Source organism: Lepidochelys kempii, chromosome 4 (genome assembly GCF_965140285.1).
Source record: "Lepidochelys kempii isolate rLepKem1 chromosome 4, rLepKem1.hap1, whole genome shotgun sequence".
Taxonomy (NCBI): Eukaryota; Metazoa; Chordata; order Testudines; family Cheloniidae; genus Lepidochelys; species Lepidochelys kempii.
This window is the reverse complement of record NC_136383.1, coordinates 58,063,367-58,091,120: the sequence shown is the minus strand read 5'-3', so window position 1 is coordinate 58,091,120 and position 27,754 is coordinate 58,063,367. Positions and strand designations below refer to the sequence as shown.

General features: G+C 37.5%; 1 protein-coding gene across 9 annotated transcripts in view; it reads left to right on the top strand.

Annotated features, from left to right (window-relative positions):
* The window catches only part of FBXW7 (F-box and WD repeat domain containing 7), a 283,622-nt gene that overhangs the window by 134,663 nt on the left and 121,205 nt on the right, over nt 1-27,754 (top strand). For 7 of the 9 annotated variants that reach the window (XM_073341352.2, XM_073341354.2, XM_073341355.2 and 4 more), the window contains one exon: nt 7,845-8,408. In XM_073341352.2, the coding sequence (XP_073197453.1) occupies nt 7,914-8,408 (495 nt within the window). In that variant the 5' untranslated portion in view covers nt 7,845-7,913. Of the gene's footprint in view, nt 1-7,844; nt 8,409-10,394; nt 10,995-17,616; nt 18,242-27,754 lie in introns of those variants that run through there. The other 2 variants (XM_073341360.2, XM_073341358.2) reach the window with 2 other exon arrangements.

The window sequence follows — 27,754 nt, the reverse complement described above, 5'->3', positions numbered from 1 at the left end:
AAAGCATTTCTGCAATCCCAGCATGTTCTCATAATGTCAGAGAACCGAGCCACTATTTCTATCTAAATCAGCAGAGAGGGGCATGGTGGGCCCCCCACCCTGCGTATATAGAAGCTGTCAGTTTATGGAACTGGTGCATACAGAATCACATCACCCTGTTGCCACCCTCTCAGGCACCCAGAGTTCACTTGTGGACCACCTCAGCAGGCATTTGGCCACCAGTCACAAGTGAGAGTTACATGATTCAGTAGTTGAACAACATCTTAGCTCAGTGAAGAACCCCAACTTAGGACCTGTTTGCCTTTCAGCAAAGTATACTGCTCCAGAGTAGCCAAAGTCAGTACACCGGGGTGGTGATCTCTTCTTGCTTTGGGACAGATTGTCAGTTATGCCTTCTGTCCCATTCCGCTGCTATCTCCAGTTCTATGGAAAATTCTAGTAGCCAAGTCATCCTCATTGCCCCTAGATGATCCAGACAAGTTTGATTTCCAAGCCTCCTACAGTTGTCATCCCATCCACTGTCAGCATTCAGACCTTTCCAGATCTCTTGATCCATAAAAATGGCAGGGTCAGGCATCCAATCCCAATAATCTTCATCTCATTGGAGATCAGTATTGGAATGGACACTGAGCTTAAAATACCACTGCTCTGAAGCTGTATGCATCCTTAACAATAGCAGGAAAGACTCTGCTAGAAAATGCTGTGTAGCCAAGTGGAGGCATTTTTCTATCTGGGCCCAGCAAAACCATATAATCTCCAGAGATAGTTCAAAATAGTAGAAATATCCACCATCTTCTTACCTTCAGGACAGCAGGCCTTTTCCTTAGCTCGCTATGGGTTCATCTGGTGGCAATTAGTGCATGTCACCCCGTAATGGATGGTTACTCAATCTTTATCCACCTGGTAACAGCCAGGTTTTTGAGTTCCTGATCAGAATCTTTCCATCAGTAAAGAAACCAACCCCTTGCTATGGTCTTAATTTAGTGGTCTCCAAACTCACTAAGGTACCCTTGGAATGTTAGTCTACATGTTCCATGTCTCACCTGTCAATGAAGGTCACTTTCCTCATTGCTATCACTTTGGCCAGAAGGTTAGATGAACTTGGAACATTAGTGCATAGCAGATCAGCCATTGTTTCATAAGGATAAGGTCTTGCTTTGACTGCACTGAAATTTGTTTCTAAAATTGTTTTGGAATTTCACATAAACCAGTCAATTCACTTACCTGTATTTTTCCCAAAGCCCTATACCTTGAGTGAGGAGAGACCACTTCATTTCCTTAACATAAGATGAGCATTGGCATTTTACCTAAACAGAATGAAACAGATCAGAAAGTTACAGAGGTTGGTTAACTTGTGGCACCTTAGAGACTAACCAATTTATTTGAGCATAAGCTTTCGTGAGCTACAGCTCACGAAAGCTTATGCTCAAATAAATTGGTTAGTCTCTAAGATGCCACAAGTCCTCCTTTTCTTTTTGCGAATACAGACTAACACGGCTGTTACTCTGAAACCAGAGGTTGGTTTGTTGCCATAGCAGTACAAGTACAAGCTGTATCCTCTGAGTCTCTAAGTGGATCTCTGACTGTATCCCACTCTATCAGTTAGCACAGTTTACCCACATGGGATACAGGCTCACTTTATGAGGACACAGGCAGTTCTAGTAGCATCACTTCAAAAGGTGTCCCTGGTTGATATTTGCAAGGCAGCTGTATGGAGTTCAGTCACACATTCACAGCACATTATGCCTTGGGTCCAGAACTCCTTCAGTGACTCATCCTTTGGAACAGTGGTTCTACAAGCAGATATTCCACCTGCATCCTCGCTCCCCTTTCTTGCTTTCTGACTACTGCTGACTAGTCAACCACAGTAGAATACACATAGGACCAGCACTCAAAGAAGAAATGAAAGTTACGTATTTGTTGTAACTGGAGATCTTTGAGATGTGGGGTCCTTATCTGTATTCCATTATCTGCCCTCCCTCTGATTTGGATCATGAGATTCATTTGTGGTACAGAAGGAATTGGAGAGGCTGTCACTCCTCCTCACCCCTTATGTCCTCAGTGGGGAGCACAAGGAGAACTGGTATGGACCAGTGGACACTGTAAGAATTCTGTGGGCTCTCACCTGTGGTGCACATGTGTATCCACAATGAAATATGGATAGGGATTATACATCTTGAAGAACTCCAGTTACAATAAGGTAAGAAACTTCACTTTCAGTACCTCTTCATTTTAGAGTTTCAGATGACCAAACACTACTGGCCTGTTATGATTTTATGAACTATAATAAGTTCTCCATTTTTTCTTGATAAGCTACCACAAGAAAACTGCAAGTGTCCTTTGCAGAGGGACATTTAACAGCAAGAACATCTCCAAGTAGCACTGGATGCTGTTGACAGTATTCTAATATTGTGGTCACAGTAGTAGTTGTGAGAAGGGAATCCTGGCTTCAAAGTTCCAGGTTTCCACATGAGGCTCAATCAGTGGTGGAAATCAGCCTTTTGAGGGGCTGAATCTAAATGTTAAATGTAAGATCTGGCCAGACTGTATCCCTGAGATTTGTGCATAGATCTTGCTTTTTTCACATGCACATGCACGCTATGTAATGGAGGGATAAAAATTGATGAGTTTTTAAAAATGGATTTTTTAAATATAAACCACATGTTTTGTATTTAAACTAGATTTTATTTAAATTAAATAGAGGCTTATTTTAAAAAAATCTATACAATTAAATTTGAAATTATGACAACTTATGTTAAGATCTAAACTACTTATAATATATTAAAATATTTTAAATATAAAAAATCAAACAGTACATGTTTGCTGCTGAAGTTTGAAAGAAAGTCAAACCACTGAATTGGTAGATGGCACTAGCTAAGCACCTAATACTGAAGTTTGCTGAAGTGCTAAACAAGCTTTTGTTAGAAGTAGCCTCTTCTGCAGGTGCAGAGAAAATATTTTCTTCATTTCAGTTTATTCAACTAGTACAGTTCAATGATTAGTTTATCCAAAGTTAAGAAATCAGTTGAGAGTTGAAAAAGTAGGAAAGCTTGTTTTCTTCTAAAAACTAGGTGTGAGAGAATGGGATCTACTGGTTTTAAAATTGGAAGGATATGGTGAACAGACACAGTATGCTCAATTCACTAGCTACAGATAATAATTCCTTATTTAATAAATCAGTCAGTTTTAAATGGGAAAAAAATGTTTTGGTAAACTTTTTGGTATACTTTGTTTCTTCTGTATCCAGCACATTTTAAGGTTTTATTTAACTAATTAAAAAAAACTGTGTGGTGCATTTTGAATTGCTATCCGAGCTTGACACAAAGCACAAATAAAAAAATCTGGTAAATAAGAAACGCACCATTCACCATTTTCTAATATAATAAAAATGTAAAATATTAAGAATTTTGAAACAATATTTTAATATATAATTGCTTAAATAAATGTGTTTAGATATAATATATCCACCTGGTTAGCAAAAAGAAGCACCAAATTTACTGCAAAGGCTATATTTAGTTTCAAATCAACATGTTTTAATGATTACCAGCTAATGAAAATCAACCTTTCTTTAAGAAAATAACTAAAAAAATACAAGTGCAAAACAAGATTTAAATTAATGATTAAAATCAAATTTTCTGGCTTGCTGATTTTAAATCATGATTAAAATCAGGAATTAAAATTGCTTTAAGTCAACCCACCTTGCCATGTAGGAAGGGCTCAGCCAGCTCAGAAAGAGCATTTTTCCCAGTTGTTTCTGGGACCTCTGTGTACTGCTCTTGACAGGGTCAGGTGCAATGCACAGAGAGGAGAAAGGACTGAGCAGGTATTAGTAGGGCTACTGTTGGGGAGGGCCTAGAAGATGCTCATTCTTTCATCCATGTCCCTCCCTCCTCCTCCCCCCCCACCCCCCCCAATCTGTCTCCCTGGGGAACTGGTATTACTTGTTCTCTGGAGTGTTCTCAGAATCTGGGATCCTCCTTGAAGGGGATGGTCTTCAGACAGCTGTGGCTGGGAGGAATTCATGTAACTATACCTCCACAGGAGCTTTTCTGCTATGAAAGAGTGTCATGGGGTGGGTGGGGGTACAGAGACTCTGTGTCGATGACTCTGCCCTGTTTCAGATCCATGGGGATCCTCCAGGTTGTTGGGCAAGCTGTGCAGCTCATTGTGTGGGAAGAGAGGGGCTATTAGTAAGATGAGTACATTATTTTGCTTAATTACATAGTGCTAGCGGTTTTTTAAAATCAGAATTTGGACTAAACAGGTTATAACTGTTTCATTTATAATCTATTCATATCTCCATTTTCATAACTTACAAATTTGGTATTCTTTTTGGTGTCTGAAAACAATTGGCAAACAATTAAAAAATATTTTTTTAGGATGCTGTTGGATATAATAAACCGTAGAGAGAGGAGAGCATATTTAGAGTGAACGCATCATTTTGACAAAATGTGTCATCTTGTATATTCTTAAATTTGTGGATTAATTCAAAATACAAATAAATCAGTTCTTTTTATTGATTTTGGTGTGAAACAGCTGTCAATTTTGATTTTAGAATGTGATGTACATTGTTTAGGTTTTTAATCTATACATCTGGTAAAATTATAGGGACAGAGAAATAAGGAATTAAGAGGCAGGTAACATTCTATATTTATTCATAGATAAGGTATTGTTAAAACTTGATTATAATCTGCTCTAAGTGGCTTCAGTAGTAACTGTCTGTGACTTGATGTCCAGAAGGAATCTCCCTCTAGTGGAGTGAGATGAGAATTTAGTTAACAGATTTCCTTTTTAATATAGTTTTGATTATACTACATTATTAGTATTATTGTTTTTATTGTTTCCATATAATACACTAAGATCTGGTGGTAATCAAAACTTTAAGAACTTCATAGTTCTAAGCATAATTAAAAAAAATTGAAAACATACAAAGTGTTTGCTATACAGTGTAGTTATACAGCGTTTTGGTTTACACAATTCAGAATATTCAATTAAATACCTGTGCCCTATGAAAATATGTAGTATACTAGCATATTATCCCTGTTTTGCATCATTTCTTTAAAATAACAAAACAAAGTCTAGATTTCAGAGAAAATATTTCTTACATCATTTTGTGTGGGGTTCAGATAGGTACATAATACAGATTATAGTGTAAAGTACTGATAGTATACTAATTTTTTTTTAATAACACAATTAAAATGTATATTTATCATGTTAAAATTAACAGCATTCTTACCACCCAGTGAGAGTTCAGGGACTTACAGTATTCTGAAGCATTCCTTCTTACTAAAGTGTCTCTTTATGCAGCTCTTGGATTGCTGAAAAAATCACAGTTGTCTCGTAGAACATTTCACCTGAAATTCTGTTAGGGGGACACAGTCTTGCCACGCTAATTGCTCTGTGTTGTGTAATTGCCTGTGTGTCTCCCACCTCATTTACTATGCATCTGTCTCCTTATAGTGGAAAAGGGTTGAAACCTGGCATTGGTTACAAATCACTTTTGGGTGAGGCTCTTGCGCTTCTGTTGTGGAGGTCAGACTAGGTGATCATAATGGTCCAGCTCCACCCCATCAGCCCTTCTCTCCTTACGGTCTCTCACTGTCATCCTCTGTGACTTCAGCTTCCATATTGATGATCCATCCCTGACACCTTAGCTGCATGTTTCCTCTTGCTCAACTTGTCATTTGCCCTGCAGACCTAGTTCAACTCTCACTTGCCAAAAGGGCCATTCACTTGACTTGGTCTTCACCAAGCATCCATCACTCTCTCTCTCTGATCTCTCTGTTGATGAGTTCCTCCTGGTCTTTTTCAGCATTGCCTGTCAGCCCTCTGACTCTGTGTTTCTATGACTTCTAGGACATCAGTGTTGCAGACTTCTTATCTGGTCTCAGTTCTCTCCTCTTTGTCCTTACTTCCATTGATACAATTGTTGATTCTCTCTGTTCTTCACTCTCCTTCACTCTTGACTTTTTTGCCCCTCTCTCCCATTAGAAGGGACAGCTCTGCTAACGCGCAGCCCTGGGTCATTCCCAACATCTGATTCCTCTGCTCTTTCTCTTGTGATCTGGAGTATCTCTGGCAGAAATCCTATGATCAGGTTGGCTTCCTCCACTGAAGATTCGTTCTCTCCTACTTCAGTTCTGCTATCATCCTAGCTAAACAACTCTGCTTCTCTATCTTAATTGAGTCCCATGTCCTCTGTTCCAGCTGCCTATTTGTCACCTGTGACTCACTCCTCAAATTTGCCCCTTCTTCTGCCTCCGCTTCTCTTTCTACACAAGACCTCGCTGACTTCTTCCAAGAGAAAATTGACAAAGTATGGTATGATCTTTCGCCTCCCCTTGATTTGCTACCTTTTTCCTCTTCTACAACTTTCTCCATCTCTCCTGTCAGAAAGACTGGAGTTTTTCATCTACTCTCCTCCTTTATCTTCTCTTTGCACAGTGACCTGATCTCCCTTGTGTGCACTCTCATCCCCACCTTACTCTTCTCAACTTCTCACTCTTCCCTGTCTCTTCTCCTCACAATCCAAACATGCTTTGATCTCTCCTATCTTAAAAAAAAAAAAAAAAAGAAAGAAAAAGAAAAAAAAAATCCTTGACCCCATTTGCCAACTACCATCCCATTTCCCTTTTTCTTTTCATCTCTAAGCTCATTAAACATGCTGTGTACAATCACTGTGGGAGTTCTTCTCCGTCCTAGACTCTGTACAAATCTTGCTTGTGCCCCTTGCACTCCACTGAAACTGCTCTTGCCAATGTCTTTACCTCTTCCAAGCCAAAGCTCAGAACCAATACTCCATCCTCCTTGGCCTGGTTCTATTGTTACTAGCATAATGTAAATAATAATATTGCAGTGTTAATGGGATACACCACAAGTGTGCATGTTTTTAGCGGGCTCCTTCAAGGATCTGTTCCCTGCCCAACTCTGTTCAATTTTTAAAAATCAGTTTTTAATGGAAAAACTATAAAATTATTGCTGATAAAGTTTGCTGATTACACAAAGATCAAAGTGGTAAATAGTAATGTATGTTATAGAAGGAACTGGATGGCTTTGATTACTGGACAGTCCAGCTGCTTTTTGTATTTTGCTGTAGTTCACACACACACAAGGTCATACATAAGAAAAACAAAGACTACATACTCGTGTCTTGGAAAGCAGTGACTATGGGATAATGCTAGATAATCAGTGGAACGTGAGTTCCCATTGTGATGTCACTAAAAGGGTTAATATGATTATTGGTTGTATAAACAGGGTGATACGGAATATGGGTAGGAAGATGGTGTTACTGTTGTATGTTGCTAGTGAGACCATTAATGGATGTTGTAAAAAAGCTCCAAGAGTGACTTTTGATGTGGAAAATATATCTTAGATGAGACAGCTATGAAGTTTATAGGTAGCTCAAGTGATAAGACCTATGGTTAAGGCTGCCAAACACTTTCCATTATAAGACCCTGTTTTTGGTTGCTTGCAACTGTGCCAAACTTGACTGCCCTGGGCTAAAATTTTCCTTTCCAAGTGTCTGCCCGAGACTGAATTTCTTTTAATGCCAGCAAAAACACTTCTTTGCCTCGCTACCAATATTCATGATGCTACCTGCAATGTCATATTTAACAACCCAACCAAACTTTTTCCTGGTATACAGTTGTTGTCTTTTTAGAATGTTGTTGTACTGTGCTACTGACATGGGGTTTTTTGTTCACATTTAAATTATCCATTGCTAATTTGTAGTTGGAATTTTAAAATGTCAGAAATAAGCCAATTATATAACTAGTAAAATAATGATTTAATAAAATCAGTCATTATTTTTCTAATCATTCTCCAAATTTTCTTTTTCTCCTTAGAATGTGAAAGCATTTGCATCATCAGATAGTCTAGCCAAGGTCCAAGAAGTAGCAAGCTGGCTTTTGGAAATGAATCAGGAACTGCTGTCTGTGGGCAGCAAGAGGCGACGAACTGGAGCATCTCTTAGAGGTAATGCTTCCTCAAGCCAAGTAGATGAGGAGCAGATGAATCGAGTTGTGGAGGAGGAGCAGCAGCAGCAGTTACAACAACAAGAGGAGGAGCACATTGCAAGGAATGGGGAAATAGGTGGAGCAGAGTCTGGACTTGGTGACAGAATTGAATCCCAGCAAGAACAGTTAGAAGAAAACAACAATAGGCTTATTGCGGTGGATGAAGAATCCACTGGTAACCAAGAGGAGGAGGAGGAAGAGGAAGAACATGGTGCTGAACAAGAGGAGGAGGTGGAAGAAGAGGAGGAAATGGACCAGGAGAGTGATGATTTTGATCAGTCTGATGACAGCAGCAGAGAAGATGAACACACTAATAGTAATAGTGTCACAAATTCAAATAGTATCATGGATTTGCCCATACACCAGTCATCTCAATTCTACATAAAGACAAAGGTGAGCAGCTTAATTTCATTTTTCTATTTTGTACTTAAGATGTTGGTTACTCGGGATTAGAAAATAAATTGCACATCTGATTTACTCTGAAATCTTCTACTGATTTGAGTGTGTTATCTGCTAGAACAATACACTTCTGGGAATACATTGATTCTTAACATAATATACTGTGTCTCACCTATTAATAATCAAACTCTTTAGACATGTTTGATATAAATAAATAAAGCTGTTCATAGACTGATAGAAGTAGAAGTCTGGAAGGGACTTCAAGAGGTCATCTCGTCCATCTGAGGCAGGATTAAGTATACCTAGACTATCCCGGAAAGGCTTGTCTAATCTGTTCTTAAAAACCTCCAGTGATGATGATTCCACAACCTTACTTGATAATCTGTTCCATCGCTTAACTGTCCTTCAGAAACAAAGCTTTACGTATTCGATGGAACACATTCTTAACTTCTTTCATATCATAATCCTACAATCTCCCTAAAATTCACTAAGGAACCATTTGTGACATTTTCGTTCTCAAAGGAAGCATGAGAGCTTTTTATATCAAAAGACGGACTGGACAAATGCACTTTAAACTAGAGACAGGAAATGGGAGAATGCTTAGCTCCTCATCCTAGCCAGCTTCAAGTGACTTCCTTGGCTAAGTATAGGTGAAAAAAATAATAGTTCAAGTACAAAGTTGTCATATAGCACTGTGGGGTTTGTGAAGAATAAGGAAATCACATTTAATAATTTAAAGGGTCATTGTCAATTTAAAAAAATATCATTCTTCTGTCTGAAAATGTTGAATTTACACGTAGCCTCTATGGGCTTTTCTGTACATGAGACTTAGTGTGCAGCAAGCCTGGATGTGAATCTACAGTTCATCAACCTGCCGTACACTAAGTAGCCGCATGGACTCTGTTGCCATGCGCTAACATTTCCTTAGCATGAAGGTCTAACAGTGGTAGGTCAGAGTGCACTCCAGAAGAAGATCCACATGGATGCTTAGTGCACAGCAGGTTGATGCATTGTAGATTTACACCCACGCTTGCTGTGGACTAGATCCCTGTATAGACTAACCCTCAGATTATTGAAAGACTGAAAAAGATTTAAAAGATAATATTCTTTGCTTTTAAAAGTTTTTTGTGTTATCAATTTCACTGTTTGGTGGTGGTGCAAGTCATTTCCCAGGCTCTTCAAGAGGGAGTTTACTAATCTTAACAGTAGCAAAAGTGAAATTAAAGCAGCCACAAGCAGTAATGTGGACAGAGAAAGAGGTTGGTGGAGAGTGGCTATGAGCATGAATGGTGTTGCTCCTGGGCCTGCCCAATAGATTCTTCTAAATATCAACAGCAGAAAGAGAAATTCCTTTTACTCCCTCAATAAATAAATAAAATAAAAAATTATATGTATTAGTTAGAGTGCATTATCAGAAAACTGAATTTTAATGGTTTAATAACAATTGTTTATTATCTTAAATATCTGAATAATTGTTTATTATCTTAAAAATATCAATTTGGCAGTATCTCTTCAAATCTGCTACTTAATTTCAAGGTGATGGGCATATTTTAATGTCAAATGTACCAGTATAAGCATACTGATAGAAATACTGTACCAGAATCTATGCAACTACACTTGTACAGACATATGGATACCATTTGTTTTCCAGATTTGCAGTAGTATGTTTCAGGTATTGGTATTAGAATCTAAATCTCCCATATGTTTAAGTTTTATATCTATTGTGTTGATTGAGATGCTTGATTTCAAAAGTTGTAAAAGGATCTTTCTAGGTTGTTTTTTAAAGGAAATAATGGAATTTTACATGTACATTTTTACCTGTCCTCAATGTTGAATTATGTGTCTCTGAAGAAATCCCGTTTTTAAAAGATGTTGCAATAGAAACACTAGCGTATCATTGCCAAGTTTTGTCAGATTTTCTTGGCTCTGTTAGTCTTACAACCACTAATTTTTCTGCTATGATGCTTTTTTTCCAACCAGCGCAGTGTGATGAGGAACGACATAACCATCTATACTCAACCATTTTGAACTCTGTGCTGAACATACAGTATCCCTCCACCCAAAAAGCATTTAAACTTGCTGGATCAGTAAGTTCAGAATTCGTAATTCAACTATGTAAACAACAATACTCAACATACATGCATGCACACAGAGCAAGAGATAGTGGTTAATGGTCTTTACTTTTGCTGCTTTTTCATAATGAATAAAATCTTTATTATTTTTTAAACAAGACACATTTGCTGTAAATAAGATTCTGGTGTTTGGAAAGCATGCATAGTTAGCATTTTTTCTGTATTGTCTGATAGCCACTTTGCGTTTTGATTCCATTACTAAGACTACAACAGCACAACAAGAAAAATTAATTTTGGCTAACTTGTTTTTAAATCATCTAAGTTTAAAAATACAAACATCTTCTGTGTAAAGAAACACTGCAGAAGTCCTGCAAAAAGTTAAATGTTGTATCACACTCAGTTGATGACAGAACATGAACAATTACGATCTGAAGCAGGGTTGTAGAAGGCTAAAAAAATTGACATGCTTATATGGAATAGCATTTTTGAGACAAGTAAAGTATTTGTGGACTCTTACTAATTCTAGTACGTGTGATTTCTAGCTCTGACTATTGTAAATTGAAATCAAGTGGTATATCGTGTGAAAAGAATACCATTCAAGTCTGATGACTTTTTTCATCCAAATAGTCTCAAAAAGTTAAAATGATATATTTTTACATCTTCACATATGCTTTTTTGGGCTCATTAGTGTCTGATGCTGTAGTCTGATTACTTACTGCTTCTGGTCAGATTACCTAGCCCCTTAAATGTAAATTATTTGTACATTAATTTAACTTGTTTTGTACTACCACCTTCAGGAGAAACAATGTGTGCAATCTGCAGCATACTGTCTAAGAATCAACCATAAGTTTCTTTCTGGTTTTAGGTGAAACTTAAAAAGTATATTCATTTTTGGTTTCAGTTTTGCAGTAATGGTATCTTTATTTTTTTTAAATCTCTACTGGAGTGGTAAACTTTCTCATTGTGCCATTGGTAATGCAGCAGAGAATTTGTTACCTTCCTTGTCCAGAAGCTCATATAAAAGTATGTCTGGTCGTTCTGTACTAACTACCACTATTTGCTGGCCCCAAGGAGCACTTTTTAAAAAATTTTTTTAAAGTCTTAAGACTATTGTAGAACTCTTTCCTTCCTAGATAAAATCAGAAAACATGTAAAGTAACACTTATATTTCATGATAATAGTTATGGCATCTGTTTGATAACTAAACAACTACTATTGCCAAACAAATGCTCATCTAATTATTATTATGAATGCAGTTTATTACGGCTAATCTCAGGAGTGTACATCCACCAATCTAGAACAACTACTAGGTTGGTCCTGTCTTCTGTAGCAGGGTAGGCAACATGTGCAACATTTTTCTTTCTGCAAAGATAACAAGTAGCTACCAATATAGTAATACCAGTATTGTTCAGCTTATGTTAACTGTCAGACCTCATTTTTAAATCCTTTTTATTTCTGTTCCCTTTCTTTTAACTTAAACTGCTGAGTGAAGTCTCTAACCTGATTTTTTTTTTTTTTCTTGTCTTGTGGGATCCTGTGACATTAAGGAAAGTTCCCTCAAGATTCCCACGTAAAGACATAATTTATCCTAGTTATGCTTGCCAACTAATGTCTAGTTATGCTTGCTCCTAATATTACTCTTCCATATAAGCAATTGCTGTAGTTTTACAGGAATGTTTTGAAATTGCAATGAGTAAAGAAGGTGGTCTATATGATTGTGAATGGGAAGGAAATTGGTTCTTCATACACTTACTTAATGTGATCTATGTTGTGAAAAAAAATGGACTGTTCAGACAGCTGAGACCAGTCAGCCTAATTCTACCAAATATGGTCACAAATCTCCATGATGGAAAACAGAAAATAAACTCCCCTATGCCAAAGGTAGGAGGTGTTGGAGGAGATGTGTGTCTCTACAAAAGGCCCCTAAGGCAGGTCCAGTGATTAAGATGTGTAGTTTCTCTGTCTGTCCCCACTCCTGAGAAAACACCATCACAGGATGACTGTGACAGTACAGTGACCCCGTTTTAAGACTCCTGTTTGAGTTCAATAGTGCAGTGAATTAAGATTTCTGGCACAAGGTTTGGTTCTTGGGCCACAGGAAATTGTTCCCAGGTTGTTGAGTGGGAGGCAGGTGAATGGCAGCGACTCTACATTAAGGAGCATGCCCTTTCTTTAAAGGCAGATAGCAGCTTGAATTTTGGTGTCATTTTATTCTTTTCACACCAGTGTCCTCTTTTCCAAATGGAACTTCAGTAGCCATTTCTCACATGCCCACGCAAGTGGAGATTTTGCCCAGCGCTGCTCCTTTGCAGGGATAGAGTTCCAAATAGCGTTGTTGGCTGTTCTTCCCCATCCTGTGGGATGCAAAAAGACTCAAATTTTGAAATCCAGGTAAATAAGCCTTCAGAGAGCTGGGGAATTTTTAGACAGCAAGCGGTTGTTTTTTCTCTCACTGCCCTTTATGAAATGGAAACCTATCCCATCTATTCTATAGACTCAAGTGACAGGAAGCTGTCATCTACTACTGGATATTAAAGAAATGATTAAGCTCTTGTCAAGACCTTCTTTTCACATAATAGCTTGCCAGAAGTTTTCCTAGGAGAGTTGTTCATAGGCTTGGCAGACCATCAGATGCTTATTTCAACATTCCTAGTCTTCCTTCTCACCAAAATATGCCTGAGGTTCCATAGTATTGAGGTTTTCACATGAGGGTGGCTAATGGGCACTTTAACAGAAGGGTGTATGTCTGCACCTGTACTTGGATAACAGGCTAATGTGAACTTCCTAAAAATCAGAAGCCAGGTCTGCAACTGAAAAGATTCAAGAATATTGAGACATGGGTGAGTCAGCAACCATGAAGAACTCTTTGACTTCCTTCTAGAAATTAATATAGCTGAGGGTTTGCTTTATTATTGAAGTGGTCAAGATTTTTCTATCAAATACAACAATGACAAAGTTCAGGGAGTGGATTACTATCTTTATAGACTTATTGAGTCCTACTGTGGGAGTATATCCAGATTCTGGGTTCTAAGGTAGCTTGTCAGGACATAAATCAGTGGGTGTGTTCTTTCTAATGAGTTATTGATGTCCGAGACTACTCTACCTTGGTTACTCCTTGTCCCTCCAGAATTAAGGAGAAAACCTTTTCAAGATGGAAACTCTCCAGGAAGATACCAGAAAACTTTTATAGTTTTTGTGTGTGAGTGTGTTTTGTGAATCTAAAGGATATGCTCAGATAACTGTGTACAGTATTGATATAACCCAGCAAATCCCAAATACATGCATTTTGGCTTCTCTATCCCATGTGTGGAGTTAAAAATGCATTCTGATCTTCCATTATTTGAGCAGTTTTCTGGTCCGTGTTCTCTTGAAGAATTACCTCAGTCAGATGTATGTAGTTCTTCAGCAGGATGACTCTACTACCAAATGTTGATTTTTCTGTGGTGGGATCATCCTTAGATTAAACTGGGTTTTTTGTTTGTTTTATGCCAACCTACATATATTGCCCCAGACACCAGGAGCAGAGTATATGGCAAATGAGTGAGTGTGCACTCTCTCCTCTTCCTTTGTTCTTAGAAGACCAGACAGAAATTCATCGTCCAGATTGGCACCAGAGTTTTCTATTCTTCTAGAGGTTTCGTTCAATGAAGCATTGAGATCCCTACAGTTATGGACTCCTGCCAGTCCTGGCCTTGAAATGGCCAGACGTAATCTGGGTAGAGGTTGATAGGATAGATTTTTAAATAATCTCAGGGCAGATTCTCAGCAGGTGTAAATTGTAGCACTAGTGACTTGAATAGAGCTGTGATAATTTGTATCAGTTGAGGATCACCTCCCAGCCCCTGGACTTAAAATATCTGCCTTAGGAACTTTGAACAAGGCTTGCAAAGATTTCATTCAGCCCTAAAGAGACTCAAGCCTGTGGAGACCTAGGTTCTATTTGCAGGTCAGACAAAATTATCCCATAGTGGAGAGAATATTAGTTTCAAGCTGGTACAGAAAGCTTGTAAATGAAATTAAACGTATGCTATGCTGATGTGAAATTCTGTTATTTTCAGTACTTCTGCAGGATTTTTGTGGATGGATAGAATTATTTTTAAAAAGAGAAAAAAAAAATTAATCATCTGTTGTAGTGAAAAGTACTGTGGGTGTGGTGTGTAAGTGGGATCTGTTGTGTGACACTCCAAATATGGGTAGAAAATCAAAAGGGAAAACTAAAATCTTCGTGGGGAGATGGGGAATCAAGGATTAATTACAGAAATAATAATCCTTGAGAAATAGGTTCTTTGTTTATGCACAAGAAGTAGACATAATCAAGGAAACCAACTCTTTAAATGTTTGTGTATATTATTTTAACATCACTTTCTATTTTTTATGCTGTTGAACACCAGAGGGCACAATCAGATGCTTTACGACTGTGCTTTCTGCTGGAAGCTGTTTAATGTGTCTTGATAAATGGGTTTTCCTCTGCATTGCTGCTAACAATTAAAAGTACCATTTTTAACCCAAAAATAAATGTTTGTCATACACAACACTGCTTTTGGTTTTAATCTGTGCAGAAGGGTGTTTTCCAGCATAAGGAAATCTATTCCTGCATCTTTTTTTTTTTTTTTTTTTTTTTTAAAGTGTGCGCTTAAAGCATTTTCCAGCTGGCTTGTGTAGTAGGACTTTAATATGTTTGTTTCTTTTCCCTGGAGTACAAAAAGTACAAAGTGAAGTGAATACTTAGTATAAAAGTAAGTTAAAATGAACAACTCACTTTTTACTTTTTTTGCTAGGGACAAACCCACAGGAAATAGACATCAGTTGATTCTTCATGCCTTTGGTCTCTGAGACTTCCAACAGATGTGGCAATGATGTAACCAGATTCCTAACTGAGTAAATCAAATAAAGCTTTGTCAAAAAGGAAAGGTGTTAAATTGCTCAAATCTGGCTATGAAAGTCATTGGTGATATGGTCTGGTCTTCTAAATACCTCTTCTGAATTCCCCTTCTGATTAGTGCACTTCTTTTCTCTCCTCACCCTCTTCTAATGCAAAGAGATATTAAACTTTTATTTTGATTTTCAGTGTAAGGTGTCTTAATTTTGTGGCTGATGTAGAATATAGTGGCAAATGGTAAGTACCTTGGGGCAACAAACAGATCTTCCTCTATATACACAATTGAGCACACTAATAATATTCAATAAAAACTGATTTGTTTACACATGAAAGTTGTTATTCGGTGATTTTTACAACTGCAAGTCAGAATTACTTTTAAGTAATTATAACTGTTACATTATTTTTGGATAATTCTTAGATAATATTAGAAGAAAAACTAAGTTTTAAAGCAGGTATATAATTAAAGCCTTGTGTTGTTTAGAGTAGTCCTGACTGTTAAGTGTAGAACTTTGGTTTTTATTTTGTATTGAAGTGTAATTTAGTGCATACTTGAAGGTTAATACCAGTCAAAATATTATAATGTTTATTACTTTCCTCATTCATACAATATATAGATTAGTTGTTAAAATTTCAAATAATTCTGGTTTAGCTGTGCAGCAGTTATTAAATTACTGTTATGCTTCTATCATATCACAGATACCAAACTGGTTCCACCGTGCTAACGTCCTTATATCACATGGATGTAAATCGAATGGTATTAAGACATTCAATTTTCCCTGTGGGTCTCCTCCATTTGTCTTTTTGTCTGGTGTAGAAAAATGAGGTGAAGGTTCTGGGCTAGCCTACCCAAGAGGTCCCAAGTTCATCCTCACCCTCATGCAAAAGCATCTATTTGGGGCAATCTAAACTTTCAAATTGTGAGCAAACCTATAATTTGGGAAGATCTGGCTGAGCCAAGTGCATCATATGGAGTTCACAGTAAGTCAGTGTTGAGGGCTTTGTTCCTTTTTTAACACTAAAGCAACATTATTACCTACCATCCTCAGCCGAGTGACAGTACTTACAATTACGACACTTTCTAACATATCAATTTGATCCAAATGCCCTAGGCCTGCCAGAGGCCCCAGAACTACTTGGAATCTTAGAAATGGTTCATGAACTCGCCAGGTCCATGTCCAAGATGCATACTTGGTTAAGGAAAAGGAACTGGCCTGGAGTTCATTGTGAAACTGTGGGAAGGGGATTTATCCCAGCTGTTTAAAAAAAAATCCCAGTGGCAGAGCATAGTATGTAACGTTAAAAATGTCTGTGGCTCTGTTGATACTCTTGATACAACAACAAAAATTATTAAAATTGGTTTGGGTTCCATAGTGGTTGCACAAGATAAAAGCCTTATCCTCTGATGTTTGTTGGTGCTGTAACAGAGAAAAAGAAACCCTGAGGCATATGCTGTGGGACTGTCCAACCATCAGGCAGCTGTGGAACAAGATGTACACAAACGTTAAGATAGTGCTCAGCTTCAACAGCCAAACCTCAGCCAAAAATTATATCCTAGTTTACTGACCTGTTAAACTGGGTTTAATGCCGCCAAAAAGACTTTGGTACTTGAGGGCTTCAGTGATCATTAAGTGCACGATTTTACAAAAATGGAGTAGGCTTATGGCCAGAATAGAGTGGTGGTATTCAGACCAGTCAGAGTTAGAAGCTAAAGAAATAACAGCTTACCCCCGCAGAGGGCAATTATATGAATTTGAAGAAATTTGGACCCCATTTCTAGATACGTTTTGATAAAAAGGTTGAGATGGCTCAAAGAATGTAAGACCTCTATTCCGCATAACCCTCCTGTCCCTTCAACCCCTTCCTTCCTTCCTCTCCCTATTCATGTATGTCTTCTCCCATTTTATTGCTGTTATCCCCATCCTAACATGTTATGTCCTTGTAGTATTGTCTGGGTTTGTATCGCCAGGTCTTGCAACTTTGACAAGTGGTAAAATTTCATAATGCTGTAATTCTACCTGTGAAGCATGCATTATTTGGAAACAATTAACCTTTTTATTCTTTCTATTGTCTGTGTCTTTAGGAATATCAGTAAACTAAACACAAAAATGTAGCTTTTTAAACACTAACGTTTATGAAAGGATTACTGATTCTCAGTTTGTCTGTGCATTTTGGTGGTATTTTTAGATCCTCCCCACACACACATTAAAGAAATAACTCCAAAATTATGATTATGTACCCTTTCTGTGGCTAGGGATGAGATAGCCTATAAACACAGCTTTCTAAGAAGAATTGGTCGCAGGGAGCAAGTTTCACATGTTGACGACTCTGGCTAAGAAGCGACCCCATCTCCTGCCTGCTACTGTCTGAGATGGGCATATGCTCCTCCCTTCTGCATTCAAAGGTGGGGGTTATGTTTCAGTTCCTCTTACAGGTAGAGCTAGGCGTGTTCCAGTCATTGCTCTGCTACTCCTGTCAAGTCTATAAATGGAGCAGGAAGAGTACTAATTGATGCATGGGGCATGGATTCTGATTTTTGCAATGACTAGTAACTCACATGGTGATCCCTGCCTGAAATAGTCTGTGACTCAAAAGAACTTAGCTACCGAGTAGCTCTCTCAAGGAAAAGGTTTGAAATCTCTAGCTATCAATTATATCTGTAACATTAAAATTTCACTTGCAGTTACAAGAAATATTGTCATTTGTTCTATAATCTCTGCTGTTTTCTGTTGACCTTTTTATGGTCCCCATACTGCTTTTCTCTATGGTTTCCAGAGATAGTTGAATGACTAGTGACTGAGGTTGTGTCTACACTAGCAACTTAAGTCAACCTCTATTAGGTCAACTTACAGCCACCACAGTAATTACTCTGAAGGTACATGTCAACGCTACCCTCCTTCAGTCGATGGTGTGCGTCATCACCAGGAGTGCTTCCACTGACCTAAGAGGGGCTGCACAGGGAGTTGAGAGCTTCCTGGGAGACTTGCCCCTCCCTATCCCCAGCCATGTAATTGACAAGATAGCCAATATTCCCAGCCAGGGACAGGGAGTGGAGGGGGGAGGAAGCTGCTGGGGGTCCAGGAGCAGGGTCCAGCTGCCCAGCTCTCCAAGGGAGTGGAGTGGGGGGGAGGAGCGGGGGAGAGAGAGGCAGCAGGGCTCTGGCTGCCCAGCTTTCTTGTCAGTTTCATGGCTTCTGCCTAACAAGACAGCTAACAGCCGATGTAAGTAACAGAGTATCTACACAGATGCAGTGTCACCCCAATTATGGTGGCATAAGCCCTAGGGATGTAAATAAAAAGCTAACCATTTAAATGATTAAAATTATAGTATTTAAATGGTTAACCGATTAAAGGGAGAAGGGCTGGGGTTCTGGGGGCCGGAGACTGACGGGGCTGTCCAGTGGCCGGGGGTTAACAGTTAAGATCAGTTAACTGGTAAGCCTAATAGGAGCCAGACCTGCTGCTGGCTACTTCTGGGCTGCAGCGTGGTGTTTACTGGCCGGCCACCAGGGTCCCTGGGTGCTGAGCAAGGCGACTCAGTGCCTTGGATTCCGCGACCCAGTACTAGGTTGCGACCCAAACTTTGAAAAACACTTATCTAGACTACTGGACAAGATATTGCAGTTTTTACTTCAATGCAGTTAGTTGAGGCTAACTTTTTACCCCCCACCTGGGGTTTACTTGGACTAGCTACATCGAGATAAAAGCTACAGTGCCTTGTCTGCACCAGTTTACATCAAGATAGCTAACGTATTGTAAAACCACACCTTTTTTTGCTGTGACGACAAAGCCTGAATCTCAAATATATGTATTCTGTTTTTTCTGATCATCACTGCCAGAGTCGCTCAATGGTTTCTTCTGAAAATCGATTCACTCAAGACAGGCATGTGTGGTTCTTCCTCTAGCTTATCTGTTAGTCTGTTTGTGGGGAGACTGCCAATACCTCCTCCAGAAGGCAAAATGCCAGCATCTTAAATTTTTGTCAACAAATCATCTCTTGAATCAGAATCTCACAGATCATCAGTGTCTCTAATCTCCAGTTTTGAAGGGAATATTATTGAAAAGGGGGTGATAATTAGAATCTTCCATTACATTGGTTCCCTGAGCCTATGTGGAGCACTATTGAAACCTAAAAATGGAGGTATCATCACTACCTGGGTTTGCTATGTCAGAGTAGTCTGATATAAAAAGTCGTCTTAAAATACTAGTTTATCTTAATTTAATTACCTGAAACAGTGTCTTGTAATGAATACAAACAGTATCTTGGGTGTCAGTTGTCCTTTTTTTTTAACGCTTTTCAAGTGAGATTATTTAAACCTATCAATTATACAGATATATGGTAACAATATTCAGAAATTTAAATTGTGAAAATGAGTGTGAGGATATTTTCAGTATGCTTAAGAAGTACACAGTGATACATGGCTTGTCTAACAAATACATTTGGGAGCTCTGCCCCACTTAAAAATGCCATTTGTTCCTTATGTTGTTCTTGGCTATGTGGCAGGTGCTGTTGGCTGATGTGATCATTAGCCCAAATATCTCTCGTCTGGAGTGATACAGCTGTATTTACTGAGCTCTTTATCAGTGGATGTTGTTCTCAGAGTGTGGATTAAAACTGCTTCGCTTTTTCTGACTTGGCTTAAATTGACAGTACTTGTTATGAAACTCAATACAAATGGTCGGTCGAAGTGTGAAGAAAGTAAAACTTTTGCTGGTGAGTTTGCATTATAAGAAAAAACAACAATCACTAACAATTCATTCAGTGTTAGCTTTGTTTTTAGTAGTTGTAATTGTTTTACAGATCCATGTATTTAATGAAACCAACAATCAACATGTGATTAAGTTAACTCATTGCTTCTTATATGGAAGTGGTAACATATACTTGCAAAACTGTTGCATTTGGAAAGGTCTTGCAGGGGGTTGGTGGTTCCTGAAGGCCAAAGCTATGTTTAATGGCTACATCAGGACTATATTTTATCCAGTGGCATATTTGTTACTGTTGTCAGTTTCAGTAAAGTAAAAGAAATAGTTTAAAAATCTATCTCTTTGTGAACGTTTATTTCTTTTTTAAAAAGGAGTATTTGTGGCACCTTAGAGACTAGCAAATTTATTTGAGTGTAAGCTTTCGTGAGCTATGCTTATGCTCAAATAAATTTGTTAGTCTCTAAGGTGCCACAAGTACTCCTTTTCTTTTTGCGGATACAGACTAACATGGCTGCTACTCTGAAACCATTTATTTTCTAGTTTATCTGAATATATGTTGTCATGTGACAAATGGTAAGTAAGTGGTAATATTCACATTTCTTTAAACCTGACCATGCATAGTACAGCTTTCCTTTTGGTGTACATTTTCTATCAGTTTTCAGTTCTGTGCCAAGCAATCTTCATATTTGGAAGCAAAACTATTCCAGGTAAAAGAGAGGAATACTTGGATAACAAGTAGCTAATGTGTATACAAAGGAAAGAAACATTTTGACTATTTATTTAATATCATAGTTATTTCTCTTTGGTGGTATGTGGTTATATATGAGCTGTACCTGAAGTTACTTATATCAGTGGCTATTAATGATTAACAAAGCCAGAATAGTTTGAGATGTCACTTACATTCTGTATAGGTTTATACTGTTGTTGTGAATTTTTTTGTTTTCTACCAAAACCCCACATGAACATTTAACCACTGAGTAAATTGGGCAAGTTTAGCTTCTTTCCCCCCTCACCTCCACCACAATCCGTACATCAAAATACAGAGAGTGGGAAATATTAAACTAATACAACAATTTACCTCTGACAAATCTTGTAACTACTCTGTGTGATTTAAAGCCTCTTGTTTGTTGGATAAATATATGCTTAATCCAGTTGTTTGTATCTTTTCTCGAATTGTGTGGATAATTTAAACAATTCACAAATTGCAGTTTTCCTGATCACCTGTGAAAATTTTAATTTTAGCATTGTAACATTTTTGTACTTCATCCTAAACTGGTAATGTAAATAATTTAGTATGTGAATTACTAAATAATATTTGGTTTATATATAACTTTATATAAAACCGTGTGTGTATGTATGTATGTATCAGTACAAATGTGTGAAATACACTGTTAGTTTCTTTTTAAATTGGCTAACTCACAGATGGGTCCCACTAGTTCTCAATCACAGAAAGGACAATAGCTATACATTCCATGAATCTGCCAGTGGAAAGCACAGAACATAATTCTATCAGGCAGTGTTGCTGTTCTTACTCCCAGTTCTCATGGTTAGTTGGAAATGGTTGTAATTAAACCCACCCTTCCTCGTCTCCACCTTCTTCCTTCTCTGCTCCCCCATCTTCCCCTTTAAGTTTCAGTTGGTCACTGGAAGAACTTGTGACAGAGCATGGAGTTATAGTGATATGATTACTGATGGAATTCAGAGATCTCCCACCCATGCTGAATAAGTCCAAACCTGACAGTATAGCAGCTCCTTTTCTCTGTGTAAGAGGTCACTCGTCTTTACTTAACTTGTATATTTGGTCTTGGCTTATCAAAAGCTGTGACTTTTTCATTCAAACTTCATTATCTGGCCATGTGCTACATAAAACTAAACCAGCAAATTCTGAACTATCGAGTTGTTCAGGTTTTGGAATCAGTAGCGTTGTTCTCATCTGTGACATGAAATATAATTTTGTGAACACTTACTAAATTTTATCATGCCCACTCAGTCCATGACCTCTCTCTGCCAAAATGGAAAGTGTTATAAATACTTGGTGATATAGATACAGATGCACTATAGATTATCAACAGGGCTGAAACCCATAATTTTCAACTCAAATCCACTACTACTTGAAGTCAAGTAGGAATACTGTTAGCTGTGAGGAAGTAGCAGGCTCTCTCTTTTTTTTTTTTTTTCTGTCTAGTCCAGCCTTTGGAAGGAGACTTGATCACACTAACATTTTGAGCTGGACTGAGACGACCAGTTCACTTCACTTAGACTACTGAATGTCCCTCTGATGAAAGCTACTTTTTGTTGCTGCTGACCTGAATATGGTTAACTATTTACTCAGAGGTGTGACATATGCTGAATCCCTTTTTACTAATTTCATGAGCTATCCAATTGTCCCTCAGTCAAATATAATTTAAAAAAATATATAGTACTTTACCTTGATTAAAAAGTCTGAGTAAAGTGTAACCCTGAAGATGAAAGGAATAATTATAAAGTGATACAGCGAATTAATTTCATGGTAGCTATCTCAGGTATTCGATTTTTGGGTATGAGTCTCATTGTTCCAGCCGAGAGTGATTCTTCTTCTTCTGTTCGAGGCTGGACTTTATAAAAAATTAGGCTGTTCTGAAAGACTGGTTTGGGGCTTTTACCCAGCTACATCATTTTTGAACACAGGCAGCAGTACTTGTTCAAAAGTATGGAGGCCAAACTGCTTTCTAAAAAGCTGCTGTTACTATTACACAAATCATCCATCAAGTACACTCAGGGCTCCTGTGCTCTGGGGAACCTGAACTATCATCCATAATCCGTAAAAGTTTATAAGGCATAAGGGGGAGAAATGTAGAAGCGACTCCTAGTAGTGTGTCTCGTTTGATTCCTTGAAGTGTTACCAATTAACTCCAAAAGTAGATTTTAGTCTTTTTTTTTTCTTTTACTTAAGAGGTAACCGTTGTTGTACTTTGTAGGAATGAATGACACTTGAACAAATGAAAGAAAGCAAAAGTTTATATGAAAATGAAAACAAGGGGAAGGTGGTAAAAGTGTGGGCCAGCCCAGAATGTCAGCTCTTTCTTGGGCTACCTGCTTTTTTCTGAAACCCAGACATTCTTTACTTTGCATATTTTGAGCTATTATTAATAGACTCACACCCCTTTGCAGTATGCTATTAACCAGCTGAGAAGGATTATGTAGCTTAATTTGTCACTCTCATGTGCATGCCAGTGTAACAATTGGTTATATTACATTTGTTGGGTTTTATATGTATTTTATAGTTGTAATAAGAAAAATTTGGTGGTCTTGTATTTAAGGTCTCTAGCAACAAAATGAGTCATTTTCTTTATACATGTTAATAAGTCTGAAATTTAATGCTAGTTACATGTTCAACCTTCCATTTTGACACTGGTTAAACTCCAGAAATGGATGGAATTGTGCAAGTGAGGGTCCTGTACCGTCTTATTTTATATAAGAAATATTTCTTTAGCCTGAGTGAAAGGTGGCTGGACAGCAAGTTATACCACCAAAGAGGTTATTGAACAGTACATACTGAGACTGACATTAACTAGTTATTTTCATCCCTTTTAAGGCCTTTCTAGGGTTGATTTTTATAGTGAGAAGAGTGGGGGAAATCAAGTGACAGACTACTTTTTAGTAGGGCTGTTGATTAATCACAGTTAACTCACATGATTAACTCAAAAAAAGTAATTGTGATTTAAAAACTTGATCACGATTAATTTCAGTTTTAATTGCACTGTTAAAGAATAGAATACAATTGAAATTTATTAAATACTTTGGATGTTTTTCTACATTTTCATATATATTGTATTCTGTGTTGTAATTGAAATCAAAGTGTGTATTATTTTTTATTCTAAATATTTGTACTGTAAAAATAAGATAGTATTTTTCAATTCACCTCATACAAGTATTGTACTGCAATCTCTTGGTCATGAAAGTGTAACTTATAAATGTAGAATTTTTTTTATTACATAAGTGCACTCAAACACAAAACAATGTAAAACTTCAGAGCCTACAAGGCCACTCAGTCCTACTTCTTGTTCACTCTTTCGCTAAAACAGACAAGTTTGTTTACATTTACAGGAGATAATGCTGCTCTCTTCTTATTTATAATGTCACCAGAACGTGAAAACAGGCATTTGCATGTCACTTTTGTGCATGGTATTGCAAGGTATTTACGTGCCAGATATGCTAGACGTGTGCATGCCTCTTCATGCTTCGGCCATCGTTCCAGAGAACATGCTTCCATGCCGATGACGCTTGTTTAAAAAAAAATTTGAAAATTAAATTTGTGATTGAACTCCATGGGGGAGAATTATATGTCCCCTGCTCTGTTTTACCCATATTCTGCCATATATTTCAAGTTATAGCAGTCTCGGATGATGACTCAGCACACATTGTTCATTTTAAGAACACCTTTCACTGCAGATTTGACAAAACACAAAGACAGTACCTGTGACAGGTTGGATCACAGAAACCCCCTTGGGGTTGGCAACTGATGTGCCAAGACTACTTCTGCCTCTGCTTTCCCTGCCCTCCCAGCCAGGGACTTCAGTGCCCTGCCTGGTTTGAGCCAGACCTGCTAGCCTGCTGCAAACCCAGACCCAGGTCTGAACCACATCCCCTAACAGCTGTAGGCTTAAACTGAAAGCAGCTTAAGAAGTGTACCTGTCTTTAATTCTCAGATGCCCAACTCCCAATGGGGTCCAAACCCCAAATAAATCCATTTTACCTTGTATAAAGCTTATATAGGGTAAACTCATAAATTGTTTGCCCTCTGTAACATGGATAGAGGGAGGTTCACAGCTGTTTCCTCCCCCCAGGTATTAATGCATTAATTAATAAGTTAATTAATAAGTAAAAAGTGATTTTATTAAATACAGAAAGTAGTATTTAAGTGGTTCCAAGTAGTAACAGATAGAACAAAGTGAATTACCAAGCAAAATAAAATAGAACACACAAGTCTATGTCTAATACAGTAAGAAAACTGAATGCAGATAAAACCTCATGCTCAGAGGAGTTTGAGTAAGCTTCCTTTTACAGACTAGTCTCCCTCTAGTCTGGGTCCAGCAATAACTCACACCCCTTGTAGTTTACTGTCCTTTGTTCCAGTTTCTTTCAGGTATCCTTGGGAGTGGAGCGGCTATCTCTTGAGCTAGCTGGAAGGGAAGACAAAATGGAGGGATCTCCCAGGGGTTTAAATAGACTTTCTCTTGTGGGTGGAAACCCCTCCCTTCCCCTGTGTCAAATTCCAGCTACAAGATGGAGTTTTGGAGTCACATGGGCAAGTCACCTGTCCATGCATGACTCAGAACTTACATGTAGCAGCCATGGTTTACATGCTACCTTTAATGTCCTCATGTAGACTTATGTGGATTGGAGCCTTCCAAGATCCATTGTCCATTAAGTGCTTCTTTACTGGGCACTTAACGTGCAAATTCCATTCTAAGGAAGCTGACCAAAAGCCTTACTGAGGTTATTTTAAAATCAAACAAGTATACAGTCAATATTCATAACTTTGAATACAACAATGACACATGCATACAAATAGGATGAATATATTCAGTAGATCCTAACCTTTACATAGATACGTTATATGGCATATATAGCATAAGACATATTCCAGTTATGTCATATATACATTCATAAGCATATTTCCATAAAGCCTTATGGGGTGCACCGGCACAGTACAAATGTGAGCTTTGTAAAGATAGATATAGCACTTGACCCAAGGTTTAAGAATCTGAAGCGTCTTCCAAAATCTGAGAGGCATGAGGTGTGGAGCATGCTCTCAGAAGTCTTAAAAGAACAACACTCTGATGCGGAAACTACAGAACCCAAACCACCAAAAAAAGAAAGTTGCTTTGGATTGTTATTGAGCAGAACCTGTCATCAGCATGGACGCGTGTCTCCTGGAATGATGACTGAAGAATGAAGGGACATATGAATCTTTAGCGCATCTGGCACGTACATATCTTGCGATGCTGGCTACAACAGTGTCATGAGAATGCCTCTTCTTGCTTTCAGGTGACGTAAACAAGAAGCATGCAGCATTACCTTCTGGAAATGTAGCCAAACTTATTTGTATGAGTGATTGGCTGAACAAGAAGTAGGACTGAATGGACTTGCAGGCTCTAAAATTTTACATTGTTCGATTTTTGAATGCAGTTTTTTTGTACATAATTCTACATTTGTAAATTCAACTTTCAGGATAAAGAGATTGCACTACAGTATTTGTATTAGGTGAATTGAAAAATAATGTTTCTTTTGTTTTTTACAGTGCAAATACTTGTAATAAAAAAATATAAAGTGAGCACTGTACACTTTGTATTCTGTGTTGTAATTGAAACCAATATATTTGATAATGTAGAAAATACCCAAAAATATTTAAATAAATGGTATTCTATTATTAATAGTATGATTAATCGTGATTAATTTTTTTAATCGCTTGACAGCCCTACTTTTTAGTAGCCCTTCCTAATAAACGTCATTCTGCACTATTAAAGATTTTCAGTATTGTCTTGGGAATCTTGAATACATACATAGGTAGTTTCTAATTGAAAATCATATACATTGTTTAAATATTAAAGTAGCATAATCATAAAGTTTAATTTTTAGTGTGTAAAGTTAATATTACAGTTTTCTTCTTTTCCTGTTCAGTTCACATTTGCCTCCCCCAAATGTTAAGTATTTGACCTTTTAACCCATTGTTACAATGTTTTGAATGACCTGTCTACCTGTTTTAGCTTGTTTTAGTTTTCTTTTACGGTGCAACCACAGCAAAAATAAGTAATCAGCAACTGAATTCTTGGATAACAACTGTAGGAGTTCTTTTTAACAGCTGGTGGAACCCTGAACAGACCAAAGAGTTAAACTTAATCATCAGACAAATCATGTTATAGCCAATAAAGATTGGCCAGACATTTCTAGAATATTTGTAAAATGTAAGACGATGCAGTTGGGTTTATGTTACATATCTGAAATACTTCCTGAAATGTTTAATGAAGGAATGAAGACAAATGCTTTAAAATAGTTTTAAAAACAAGAAGGGGAAATAAAGTAAAGCTAGGAGATCTGTGAATTTAAAATACATAAATTATTTTTATAAATAATTGCCAGTTACAAACAATATAGTATACTCATCTACTGATGGAAAAATTCAAGAAGAATTGTAAGAATAAAATAGAATAAACTTTTAAAATTGTCTATTAGTTAACCAACTGGAAAGAATAATTAATTTATATTTTCCTTGACATAATAAGGAAACATTGAATATTATCGAATATTCCTTCGTTTACTTTTGAGAAACTAAGTACTGGTTACTAGGAAATGGAAACTTTTATTTTGGTTGAACATATGCTCAGTTTTCCTTCCCTCCACTTTTGTTTCTCTCTCTCTTTCTCGCTCTCTCTCTGTATATATAAAACTGCTTGTGTGTATATGTACAACATAATAGCATGCAGAAAATATCTCCCTGCTTCCTATCAAAGATTTAACAGTAGTGGTCTCATAATAATGCTTAAGGGTGAAATGTGCAGAATTTAATTCTAAAATTTCAGGTTTTTCTGTATCTATCTGGTCATTATTCTGTTTTCTCGTAGTTTTCCTCAGGTGTTGGGAGGGAGACTTACTTTCTTTTGACTGCTGATATGATCATTCCATTATGTATCCTTTGCCTACACACAA